Source organism: Balaenoptera ricei, chromosome 16 (assembly GCF_028023285.1).
Source record: "Balaenoptera ricei isolate mBalRic1 chromosome 16, mBalRic1.hap2, whole genome shotgun sequence".
Lineage (NCBI taxonomy): Eukaryota > Metazoa > Chordata > Mammalia > Artiodactyla > Balaenopteridae > Balaenoptera > Balaenoptera ricei.
In genome coordinates, this window is record NC_082654.1 from 63,962,982 (window position 1) to 63,976,490 (window position 13,509).

The 13,509-nt window shown below is 52.1% G+C and overlaps 1 protein-coding gene across 10 annotated transcripts in view; it reads right to left on the reverse strand.

Moving 5' to 3' along the window:
- The window catches only part of PALD1 (phosphatase domain containing paladin 1), a 159,458-nt gene that overhangs the window by 82,902 nt on the left and 63,047 nt on the right, over positions 1 to 13,509 (reverse strand). For all 10 annotated transcript variants that reach the window (XR_009497991.1, XM_059900104.1, XM_059900102.1 and 7 more), the window contains one exon: positions 12,884 to 13,024. Coding sequence is in view for 9 of the 10 variants with exons in the window: in XM_059900104.1 (XP_059756087.1) it covers positions 12,884 to 13,024 (141 nt within the window). In the remaining variant the exon portion in view is untranslated. The remainder of the gene's footprint in view (positions 1 to 12,883; positions 13,025 to 13,509) is intronic.

Genomic DNA, 13,509 nt, shown 5'->3' on the forward strand with positions numbered 1-13,509 from the left:
CACATCCAGCCAATCAGGGAATCCTGTCAACTCTATGTCAACACACTCCCAGAAGCTGCCCCCTCTCACGCCCCAGTCAAGCCACCTCATCTCGGTGACGGCGCCTGACTGGCCTCCCTGCCACCACCCTCAACCCCGCCCCTACTGTCCAGTCTCAGCGCGGCACCAGAGTGACCCTGCGAGAACCTGCGGTCATTACTGGAGCCTCCCTGCTGCCCTCTCCCCACCCGCTCCCCAGGAACAAGCATGGCCTGGCGACCACTGCCCTCCAGCTGAGGTGGGGTCCAGACTGGGCGGGTGGCCGACAGCCCTCAAAGATGGTCAGTTTCTAAGGGGCAGGGTCCCAGAGCTCAGACCCCACCCTTCTCCTTGGGGGCTCTGCATGAGTCCCTGCAGACTCCATCTTCAGGCCTGCGTGGGCTTGAGGGGCCTCAAGCCCAAGGATGCTTTCCACGCCTAGTCCCCATTTGGGAGAAAGGGGCCCTCACCCCAGAGGCGGGTAACTGGTTTTCCAAAGATGTCATATTTTGATCAGCACTTTCAAAGCATGAAGGGGCTAAACCTGGTGCCATGTGCTTCTCTGCTGTTCATCCAACAAACACCGTTCACCCTTAGACCAGGTTCTGGGATTCAGTGCTGACCAGACACGGTCCTGGCCTCAGGAGCTCACTGTCCCTACACATAACCAAGGGAGTCAGCCTGGTGTCCCGGCAACTGTACACCCCACTCCCACCTCACCGGTACCCAGGCAGGTGCTCACCGCCACCCCTCAAGGCAGGCGGGGCAGCAGTAGTGACCCCGGGTGACAGATGGAAAAGCAGAGGCCCAGGCAGGTCAAAGTGATTTGCCCAAGGTTGTGCCGGAAGTTACTAGCAGAGCCTGGGCTAGGACCGGGGTTTCCAACCCCCTCCCAGGGCTCTTTTGGTTGCTGGAGAAGAGCGCCCTCTCCTGGAGACCAACGATGTGGACAAAGAACAAAAAGATACAAAGATGGTAGGGGGCGGGTTTCCAACTTAATCACACAATGACTTATTCAACTGTCCGCTTTCCATCCACTCACAGGCAGACATCTGTGAAGCCCTACTTGTGCCAGGCAAGGTCTGAGCCAGGGTTTCAGGCATGAGCCCTTGCACATGGAACAGAGATGAGCTGCAGAAAGGGCACCTTTAGTGACAACCACAAACTTGACAATGACAGCAGTAAGCACAGAGGCAGGGTCTCAGGAGACGGAGAGGGTGCGGGGGGTAGGGGGGAGGCAGGGAGATGGTGGGGTTGAGATCTGAACCCCTCCCGAACCACTGAAAATCCCAAGCCTGATGGCGCACGTTCAGAAACCACGCCTGGCACCCTGTCAGCGTTCACTAGATGGATGCCGTTGAACAAACCAGCATGGTCCCCCTGGAGGGTGCAAGCGGTTCCAGCTCAGTCGTATGATGGGAAGGAAGGGAAAGCAAGGGAGGTCGCAGCTACTGAGAACCTGAGCCTACTCACACACACACTCTCACACACTCACACTTACACACACAGACCCACACACCCACACTCCATCTGAATGAAAGCCGCTCACCAATCCACTGGCTCTATTTTGGCCTGGTGTGAAAGAGCCTTGGGAAGCAACCCTTTTCTTCCATCACATTTTACACGACAGCTCACAGCATTCCAGGGTTGCTCTAATTGCACTGCCTGAGACACTTTACCTACCAGAATGAGGTCTCCAGGGAACAACTTTGGCCAAGCCGGAGTCTTGGAGAGACAGAGAGAGACCCCACTTGGGGTTCAGGGCCACAGCTGTCTCTCTCTACATTTCTTTTAAGAAATAATCTTCGGGACTTCCCTGGCGGCGCAGTGGTTAAGAATCCGCCTGCCAATGCAGGGGACACGAGTTCAATCCCTGGACCGGGAAGATCCCACATGCCGCGGAGCAACTAAGCCCGTGCGCCACAACTACTGAGCCTGTGCTCTAGAGCCCGCGAGCCACAACTACTGAGGCTGCGTGCCACAACTACTGAAGCCCCCGCGCCTAGAGCCTGTTCTCCACAACAAGAGAAGCCACCGCACTGAGAAGCCCGCGCACTGCAATGAAGAGTAGCCCCCACTCGCCGCAACTAGAGAAAAGGCCACGCAGCAACGAAGACCCAACACAGCCAAAAATAAATAAATAAATAAATATATTTTAAAAAAGAAATAATCTTCGTCCTTGCGGCGCTGAGCTGGATCTCTTTGACCTCTTAGCAACCCTGCACCAACCCAGGGCAGTGCAACCAGGAAGGGCTGGTGGCTTCCTTGTCAGCCCTTTTTTTCTGCCACAAGAGAACTGCCCTCTGGGTCGTGGCCACCACAGTGAAGGAAAGGAATGTAGGCCAAGGAGTTGGGAGACTGGTGCTAATCCTGCCTCCAGCTGGTCACAAAACTTCATTAGGCCTCAGTGTCTTCCTCAGGAAAATGGGTCTAATAAAACCCACCCTCACCTCCTCACCAGCTACTCTGCGGACCAGAGGAGAGACAGGGAAGTTCTTAGGAAACTCGAAAAGCACGGCTCAAAGTTAAAGCATCATAGTCTATAAAATAAATCTCAATTTGAGACCAAAGGATGTTTTACTTCTCTCCGTGTGGTTACCTTCACCTCAGATTTTCCTCAAACTCTTTCTGAAGGGACAGACGGGAGACACATCATACTGTCTTAAACACAGAACTAACACAGAATTAATGTCACTAGCCAAGGCTAAGGAAAAGTGCCCCTGGCATTAATGATTCTAACAGGACTTCCTTCAGGAGCCCTGACCTTGGTTTCTGTCACAAATATTTTCCCTTTCCAGGCCGAGCAGGAAACAACTCATTCACCAGATGGAGTCACCACTGTGGGCTGGGGGCCCCTTGGATTCTCCTCAGTCGGGGGCCCAGCCTTCTCACCTCTATTCCAAACTCATGGAGTGGCTTAGTTCAAAGGATTTTCTCTTTCTTTTTTCCTACTGAGGCATTTTTAAAAATACCCTGAGCATTCTGGCCGCCTCACACACGTGGGGTGATCAGGCCCTGACCCAAACTCACTGCCTCTATAGGAATGGAGGAGGCATCACGGGCTGCAGCCCCCAGAGGCCAGGCAGCCTGAGACAGGCCTCGACAAAGACTGCTATACCGGGGAAGGTCTGTCTCCACGGAAAATGTGTGTGCAGGTTTGGTCCCATGCCCTTCTACAGCCATGACCCGAGTGTGGGATGTCTTCTTGTCCTCTGGGCTCGTTCCTCTACTCAGGCGGGGAATACAAGGGCAAGGACCATGGCTTCCAGGCCTTATGCTTTCCCCCAGTGGGGCTGGAGATGGGCAAGGGAGGTGAAACTGCCCCCTCTTCCTTGGGCGGCAGTGTGGCACAGTGGAGAGGGCCTGATCTGGGAGTCGGGGGCTGGAGTCGGGCGTTCCTCCTGCCATCATCTACCAGCTGTGTGTCCTCGGACAAGCCCAGGGCCTCCCTTCCTCAAATGGAGGTAATGTTACAAGCTGCCTTGGTCAGGCACAGGCACACAGGGAAGACTGAGCCAGACTGTGGATGTGAAAATGTACAGTCAGCCTGGCGTGGACACCTCCCAGGCTGGTTCTGAGCTGCCCAAGGACACGTGGGGCCTGGGTCCCCCGGCCTCCAGCAATGGCCTCCAGCAACTCCCAGCCTCCCCTCATGAGCCCCTCCGTCTGCCCTCTCCCGGCCCACCTCCACCCAGTCACCCCCAGACCCTCATCACAGACTCCAGCGCCATCCGAGTCTGGAGGAACATTAGGGCTTACTGAGTACCTCCCCTCGGCTTTAGAGAAGCATCTCCCAAACCTCCCCTGGGGACGGGTAAATCCAAGGGAAAAGCAAGCACCGGCCCTCACTGCCATCTCGGGGAAGCCTCTTTCTGGAAGTAAGCAATTAATTAATGCAGAGGGAATGAGAGAGCCGGCGTATCACCATTTTGCAAACCCCCAATGAAACAAGGAATCGAGGGGATGAGCACCAGCAGCTGCCAGGTCACAGTAGAGACCACAGGACCTTCCAGGCCCCCGTGGCAGCACACAGCACCACCCACGACTGTGCCGGCCAAAAGCCAAGCCAAATCTGATCAAGCCTCTGCTCTACCCGTTTACAGGAAGCACAGGAACTGCAACACGGGCTCAACTAAACCCACAGGTGCAATCAGCAAGATCCAGACTGTGGGACGCCCGGGAAGATAAGCCGGTTACCTCATCACATTCACTTCAGGGGAGGTAAGGAGGGGAAATGTTCTAGATTCATTGAGACTTAAGGGCCTCGTGAGCCAAATGCCACCTGTGGATCTTGTTTGGGTCCTGCTCCAACTGCAGAAATACGTCGTGAGATCAGTAAGTAAATCTAACACTGACTACGTATTGGAGGATGAGAAATCACTGTCGTTTTAGGTGTGATAATGGCGTTATGATGGTCTTTTTTTTTTTTTTTTTTTTTTTTTTTGGCCACGCCGCAGCTTGCGGGATCTTAGTTGCCCAGCCAGGGATCGAACCCGTAACCCCTGCAGTGGAAGCACGGTGTCCTATCCCCTGGACCACCAGGGAAGTCCCTATGATGGTCTTTTTTTAAAAGATCCCTTCTTTGATGGATATGCTGAAATATTTATAGAGGAAGTAATATGAGGTCTGGGACTTGTTTCAAAATAATCCAGTTGGGGTAGTGGGTGGCACTGGTAGGGCTTCAGATGAAATAAGACTGGCCCTGATTCCTGAAGCTGGGAGGTGGGCACACAAGGGTCTGTGAAATTATTCTCCCTACTTTGAATTGTTCTGTTTGAAATTTTCCAAAATAATTTGAAAAAATGTTCCTATTTTTCAACTTAGTCAATAATCCTACTTCTAAGAATCAGCCTACAGAAACAAGCCACATGGATGAAAGAGCAGCATTCGCTGTGAGGCTCATGGTACCATCACCTGCCCAGAGAACAACAGGAAGTAATCTCATGGGCCACCTCCACAGGAAGAGCAGGTGATGCTGGAGTACATCCACTCAACCAGGTATTATGCCGACATTACATAGGATGATGTAGAGGCTCTTCAACAGACAGGCTAAAGTGTCCACGAGCTCAAACTATTTATTAATGAGCCACTCCTCATTCTACTAGAATATAAGCTCAGTGAACCTTCACTCACTGTCCCGTCCCCAGACACAGGACAGGCGCTCAGTAAGCATGTGCTGCCTGAGCACATGTTTAAATGCAAGAACGTCACCCAGGTGAATAAGCAGGACAGCTTGTGTACACACCGCGATCACCCCTGTGAGAGGAAGTGAGCGCACACGCACAAAGACCAGAAAGAGAAGGCAAAACTGAAACCAGCCCTGGGAGGCTGGGTAATGGTCTAATAACATTTCCAAAACCACAGACAAGCTACAAACAGTCCTCATCGCTGGTGTGTGACTTCGCCGTGCAGACAGAGACTTACACACACTGTGAGCCCTCCTTTCTGCTCCACGACAGAGCAGCAACCTCCACATTCTCCGGCTCTTCTCCACCAAGGGCCCTGAAATAGTTTTACTGCTGGCAGAAGTGCACTCGTCAAGTTCCAGGAGCCATTTTCTTAATTGCTTGCGATTAAGGTGTAAGCTGACTGCTGGACCTGGCAGGGCCAGGGAAGGGAAATGCACTGTTTGGGGGATCTGGGGTGCAGGGTAGGGAGCTGAGGAGCACGTGCTGCTCAGAGTCTCAGAATCCCAAGGCTGTGGGATCCTGGGAGGAAACCTTCTGAGGGGCAGAATGTGGACAGGACCTGGAATGTTCCCAGGCAAATGGAGCCCATGTAGGCGATACACCCCCAACCTGAGCCTGGGCTCAGGTCCATTTCCATTCAGAGGTCCTGCGTGTCCAACCAGGCGAACGAGAGTCACCTGCACACGCAGCACCTGGCCTGCTCTGAGCAGACACCTGCAGGCTCCACCGGAGAGCACCCAGGGGCTTCCGGCTTGAAACCAGAGGGCAGGGGTCTAAATAAACAGCCTGGTACCAGGGGTGAGACATGGCTGCCAATTTCCAGAGGAGTCAGTCCCTCAGAGGGAAAGGGTAGAGGAAGCAGCTGCCTCTGGAGCCTCAGCAAGCCCACCACAGCCCACCAGGGCAACACTGACTGAGACCTGGGGTCAAGGGCATCGTGGTCAGGGGAGGGGCTCGGGGCTGGGAGTGAGGATCTTTGCCTCTCATCCCTGACCTGCCATCAACTCACGTGGGGCCCTGGGCAGTCCGCTCTCCTGCTCCTCTGTAAACAGAGAGATCACATGCTCTCTAAGTCCCCTTGGCACTAAAATCTGAGAGTCTGTTCAGGGGGTTTGAAGCTAGGAAGAACATCACAGGACACTGTGCCCTACAATGATCCTTGGGGCCTCCCATTTTCGAGCATTTACTGTGTCCTTCCCACACACAGCCTGCCCTGTGTCCTTCCCACACACAGCGCTGCCAGGAAGCAGCATTAGTCCAGCCTGTAGGCAGGGGGACAAAGGTAGTCAGAGAGGATGAAGATGGTCCTGTAGGAACCCAGCTCCTTCCAGCTCCCACATCCTCGTTCCTTCCGCCAGTCAACCCAGGACAATCTAACCTGCTTCCTTCCCATCCACACGGGGATTGACGGTCATAATTAAGTCCCTTCCAGGGTCCACACATACACACACCTAGCTGGCCAGATGCCCCCTCAAATCTGGAGGCAGCTGGGACCGCTCAGATCACCCTGACCTCAGGCAGGACAGGGGCTCTGGGTCCAGTCAGGCTGGGGCGAGTGCGGGGTGACCCTGAAGGAGGCATTCGGCCTTTCTGACTAAAGTAAACAGTGGCCTCGTCTCAATTTCCAAATCTAGGTCTATGACCAGTCTCACAACTCCACAGGAATTTAGAAATATAAATCTTTTCAAGGACTGTCCTCTATTCTGAGAACACCCACCCTACTTTTCTGGTACTAAAATATCCTTTCTTTTCTAAAATGCCAACCATGTTAGATGGTAGTTGGGTTTTTTCATTTTTGCTTCTTTACTTCCTTCCTTCTTTTAAAATGAACACATTTAATAAGGTTACATATTGGCAACCCTTGAAAGATCCTTCCCTTTGTTAACACTGGTCTGTGAAACCTGGGCTAGGAATAAGGTCTTTGGATTCTTTCTTTGTTCTCTAACAGCACTTCCAGGCGTCAATGATTAGACGACCTCTGAGATTAGTGTCCTTATAAGAAGAAATACCAGAGAGCCCCTTCCCTCCCTTCCCTTCTCTCCGTACACACAAAACACACACACACACACACACACACACACACACACACACACACACACACAGAGGCCATGTGAGGACACAGTGAGAAGGCGGCTGTATATAAGCCAGGATGAGAGCCCTCACTAGAAACTCAATCAGCCAGAACTTTGATCTCGGACTTGCCAGCCTCCAGAACTGTGAGAAAATAAATTTCTGTTGGTTAAGCCATGCAGTCTGTGGTAGTCTGGTATGCCAGCCCAAGCTGACTAACACACTTGTCATACCCTCTCTCCCTCCCTAGGTTTCTGTCTCCCCATGACAGGGTAACATTGTATGAGGCCAATATTACCCTGATGCCAAACCAAACACATCATAAGAAAAGAACTCTACAGATCAATAGCTTTTATGAATTTGATGCAAAAATCCTCCACAAACCAAATGCAGCAATATATAAAGGAGATCGTACACCATGACCAAGTAGGATTTATCCCAGGGATGCAAGCTTGGTTTAATACCCAAAAATTAATTCCAGCAATATACTATACCAATAGAATAAAGGGCAAAAACCACAGAATCATCTCAATGGATAGAGAAAAAGCATTTGACAATATTTAACATCTCTTCATTAAAAAACACACTCAATAAACCAAGAATGGAAGAGAACTTCCTCAAAGGATATCTGTGACAAACCCACAGCTGATATCATACTTAACGGTGAGAGACTGAAAGGTTTCCTCTTAAGACCAGGAACAAGACAAAGATGTCTGCTCTTGCCACTTCTAGTCGACATTGTACAGGAAGATTTTGCCAGGGCAATCAGACAAGAAAATCAAATAAAAGGCATGCATATTGGAAAGAAAAAAATAAAATATCTCTATTTGCAGATGACATGATCTTGTATATAGAAAATTCTAAGGAATTCACTAAAAAAATAAAAGTATTAGAACTAATAAACGAGTTCTACAAGGTTGCAAGATAGAAGATCCATATACAAATATCAGTTGTATTTCTACAGTAGCAATGAACAAAGTCAAAAAATAAAACTAAGAAATCAATTCCATAGCATAAAATAATTAGCATAAATAATTAGCATAAATAATTCCATAGCATAAAAATAATAAAATACTTAGGAATAAATTTAACAAAAGAAGTACAAAACTTACGCTCTGGAAACTACAAAACATCATGTAAGAAATTAAAGAAGACCGATACAAATGGAAAGATACCCTATTTTTTCATGGATCAGAAGAGTGACTATTTTTAAGATGGCAATCCCCAGGACCTCCCTGGTGGCAGAGTGGTTAAGAACCCCCCTGCCAATGCAGGGGACACGGGTTCGAACCCTGTTCCGGGAAGATCCCACATGCCGCGGAGCAACTAAGCCCATGCGCCACAACTACTGAGCCTGAGCTCTAGAGCCCACAAGCCACAACTACTGAAGCCCACATGCCACAACTACTGAAGCCCGCATGCCTAGAGCCCGTGCTCCGCCACAAGAGAAGCCACTGCAATGAGAAGCCCGCACACCGCAGCAAGGAGTGGCCCCCGCTTGCCGCAACTAGAGAAAGCACTTGTGCAGCAACGAAGACCCAGTGCAGCCAAAAATTAATAATTAATTAAAAAAAAAAAAAAAAAGATGGCAATCCCCAAACTGATTCCCTGCCTCTTCACAGCTGACTCTGACAGCAAGAGCGCCCCACACACTCCCCCTCCCTCTTGGATCTGCTTGACCACCACTCAGGGACCTTAGGGACCCCCATCCACTCCACTCTCTGCCAGAGCACCCAGACACGACCTCCTAGAGGGGCAGAGAGACGCACAGTCTCCCATGCAGGGAGCGAGGACTCCAGGCCCCATTTCACCCACAAAAGTTCTCAGTGACCAGCTAAGAAGCCACAGAATCATCTGGGCTACAGCTATAATGGATGGCTAAGATCAAAAAGGACAATCACCAGGGACTTCCCTGGCGGTCCAGTGGTTAGGACTCTGCACTTTCACTGCTGAGGGCATGGGTTCAATCCCTGGTCAGGGACCTAAGATCCCACAAGCCACGCAGCCTGGCCAAAAAAATTAATAAAATTTTTTAAAAAATTTTTTAAAAAGGACAATCACCAGGGTTAGCAAGGATGTGGAGAAATTAGAATCTTCACACACTGCTGATGGGAATATAAAATGGTGCAGCCACTTTGGAAAACAGTCTGGCAGTTCCCCAAAAGATTAAACCTAAAGTTATAATATGACCCAGCAATTCCACTCCTGTGTATATTGAAAACATGTCCACACAAATATTTATACATGAATGCTCATAGCAGCTTTATATTCATAACAGCGAGAAAACGGAAACAACCCAATGTCCGTCAACTGATGAAGAGATAAACAAAATGTGATATATCCACACAACAGAATAGTATTCAGTCATAAAAAGGAGTGAAATACTGATACATGCTACAATGTGGATAAACCTCAAAAATACTATGCTAAGTAAAAGAAGCCAGTCACAAAGGTCCAAATATTGTATAATTCCATTTATATGAAATGTCCAGAATAGGCAAATCCCCAGAGACCGAAAGTAGCTTGGCGGTTGCCTAGGGCTTGGAGAGGGGGAAATGGGGAACGACTACTAATGCGTACAAGAGGTTTCTTTTTGGGATGATGAAAATGTTCTAAAGTTGATTGTGGTAACGATGGTTACACAACTCTGTGAATATACTAAAAACCATTGCCTTGCACACTTTAAATAAGTGGCTTGTCTGGTGTGTGAGTTATATCTCAATAAATCTGTTATAAAAAGGAGAGAGCAAGAGGGCAAGACACTACAGCAGCAGAACCCGCAGTGCGGTCCCCGCCCAGGAGCGTCAGCGTCATCTAGGAGCTTGCTAGACACCCAGACCTACAGAATCAAAAGCCTGGGGGCGGGCCCAGCAATATGCATTTTAACAAGTCCTCCAGGTGATCCTGAACCTCACTGAAGTTGGGGACCCCTGCTTAGAGTACGTGGTACTTAACCTTGACTGTACTTTGGAATCACCTAAGTTACTTTAAGAAAAGCTCCATGCCCCGGCCCCCATAGCAGACCAACTAAATCAGACTCTGGGGATGGAGCTCAGCCATGGGCCTGTTTTAAAGCTCCGAGGTGAATCTATTGCACAGCCAGAGTGAGAAGAACTGGATTAGAGGGTGTCTCAGGCCCCCCTCCTCTTCAGCTCTTTTGAGAGTTTGACCCCAGCTCGCTGGTGCCACCTGGTGGCCAAATTGGGGAATGAACCTACATCTTGCTTCTGCCCCGGACTCTTTTTTTTTTTTTTTTTAATTTATCTATCTATTTATTTATTTATTTATGGCTGTGTTGGGTCTTCGTTGCTGCACACGGGCTTTCTCTAGTTGCGGAGAGCAGGGGCTACTCTTCATTGTGGTGCGTGGGCTTCCCATTGCGGTGGCTTCTCTTGTTGTGGCTTGCGGGCTCTAGAGCGCAGGCTCAGTAGTCATGGAACACGGGCTTAGTTGCTCCGCGGCATGTGGGATCTTCCCAGACCAGGGATTGAACCCGTGTCCCCTCCACTGGCAGGCAGATTCTTAACCACTGCGCCACCAGGGAAGCCCTGCCCCGGACTCTTATCCCTCCATCACCAACACCGGGAAGCCCAGGAATGGAGCTCAGGGATTCCCCTCCTCCCACTGCAGAGGTTGGCACCATCCTAGCCTTTGGAACGGAGATGAGGGGGCTGGCCTGGCGGGGAGGGGGGCGAGAGTCCTCTGCTGGGTCTGCTTCCATTAAAACACCCCACACCCCAAAGGCAGCCAGAGCATCTACTGCTGAACATAGCCCCAACCACACCACCCTTCTCTCCCACTGCCAACAGAGTAGAGCCAATTCACCCACCCAGCCTCATCTCTGGCAACTTCCAACACAACTGTGTTCTCTAGCACCTTCACTGCTTCTGAACTCGCTTTGCACCTTTCAGCCTCCTGGCCTTTGCCCAGGATCTCCCTCCCGCCTGAAGTGCCTTCGCCTGGCTCTCATTACTTCGGGATTGTTCAAGGCCAGCTCTGTGGGACCTCTCCTCTCTTCCCAAGGCTCACGTCCCCTTGATGCTCCCTGCTGCACCCTCGGTGTGCCCCACAATGAACATCCATGGCTGCAGAGCTCAGAGGAGGGGAGGGCCTATCACCTTTGGGGGCGGGGGGGCGGTCCCTGAACTGCCTAAAGGCAGTGAAGAGCTAGCAGGGCCGGAAGGAAGGGGCTGTGGAGAGGGGGACTCTGACAGAGTGTGGTCAGTGTGGGGAGAGGGCCTATGGTGCTCTGAGGCAGGGCTAGGCATCCTTTTTCAACTACTCGGGCCTCCAGCTACAGAGAGAAATGGAAGCGTCAGTTCTCCGCCCTCTCGGGGTGTCCTGAAAGGAGGAGCTCAGGCTCTCCGTTCACTGCTGCCACCTGGTGGCAGTATACGAGACCACCATGAGTGAGACCCACTGGCAACTCCAAAGGGGATATACAATGGAGCTGCTGGCCCTGGGGAAAATGAGCCCATCTTCCAAAGCTCAGCAAAGTCCATTTTCTGAAACTCCTTAACCACTTTCCCCACCCCAAATTTGGCAGCCCTTCCAAGTGACCTCTGCCTTGGGCATAGCCTGACCCCAGATGGCCTGCCTCTAGCCCAACACCCTTTTTCCCAACCATGGTCTGATCGGTGACCCTAAGCAAAGGTTGGCCTGGATCAGCCATTCACAACATGTGCCAGGTGCAGGCTGAGCGTGGGGCTGGCTTGGAGCTGCCCCTTCTCTGCAGGGGCCACAGGCAGAAGCTGACCTTGGGGACCGCTGGCCCACAGCAGACAGCACAAGGTCGGCACCCAGAGGGGTACTCCCTCACTTCAGGCTCAGTCTTCTCGGCTCCCCCCACAGCTGCTCCCTCCCACTCCAGCGCCCTCTTCTTCTCCAGCAGCCAAGCAAGTTCACTGGGCCAGAGGAGAACAGAAGAACAGGTCAGCGTGCTCTACACAGAGGCCAGAGGCCACAGAGTCTGATGCCCAGAGCGGCCCGGCAGGTTACATGGCTGCACCAGCTGGGCCACATGTGACAGAGCACGGGGAACCACAGCCGACTGGAGGGCACATTTTTCTAGATAGGCTAAAAATCTGAGTGTTTAGATGAAATCTGGACTTCTTTAGAAAACTTCGGATTTGTATTATTGAATGCCCAGTCCCTCAGGCAGCATCAGCTGTGAAAACACTGAACGGCTTCCCCACCGGATATTAAACAGCCACTCTCCAGGACGCATCTACCAACCTGCCTCTTGCCCAGGACCCCCAGGGCCCCCGTGGCCCAGAAACCGGAGGGTGAATGCCTGGCACCACAGGGATCTAGGACAGGGTGTTCCCTCTGACTGCTCACATCCTCGACGAGTCCCAGAGCCGCAGCGGCTGCTAAATACCCGGTACCTCACCCACGCACACACCACACCGAGCGCTCTAGAACGCAGCCGGGACGAGCCGTGGCTGGCCGTATTTCCATGTCAGGGATCCCCTCCGCTCCCAGAAGGTGAAGAAGTGACCGAGAGCCCCTGGGGGTCCCATGGGGCCCCCAGCCCTCACGCCCACGGTGGCCGCCTCCTGGGCTGTGCACGTGGGGACGGCACCCGGGCCGGGGCCGGGGCTCACCTGGCGGTAGGTGCAGATGATGATCTCCCGCAGGTGGTAGTGCATGGGCGTCATGGTCTCACTGACCGTGTCCAGCGCCGCGTCCACCTCCTTCTTCACGCGGTGCCCATCAGGCAGCAGCTGCACCACCTTCATCACCACCTGGGACCACAGGAGAGGGATGAGCAGAGAGAAGACGAAGGTGGGGGGGCCCTCCAGCCCCGGCAACAGGTTCACCCACACCAAGGGCCACACTGGCCTCAAGACCCGGTCCCTGACCACTCCTTGGTTCTCAGATGGGGGCGGGGAACAAGGGCGTTCCTCCGTATCTCTGAGGCCAGGGCTCCCGAGGTGCTTATTTTTTAAGCAGCAGGAACCTTGCTTCAAACGAAGCCTTATCCAGGACTCTAACCCGTAAAACAGATAGCTGTCATGTAACCGGGGCTGGCGGGGCGAGGGACGGGTATAGGACAGGCCTGAGCTGGGGCCTCGCTGGCTCTCCCTCCACCCGGTAGCAGCCCCCAGGCACTTTGGAAACACCCAGCTCTGGGGAACGCAGTGTGGACACCGCTCATCTGAAGTAAGACCCCCTTTACTCGGGGAAACTGAGGCCCGTTAAGATCACTCTGCAGGGCAGGGCTCCTCCC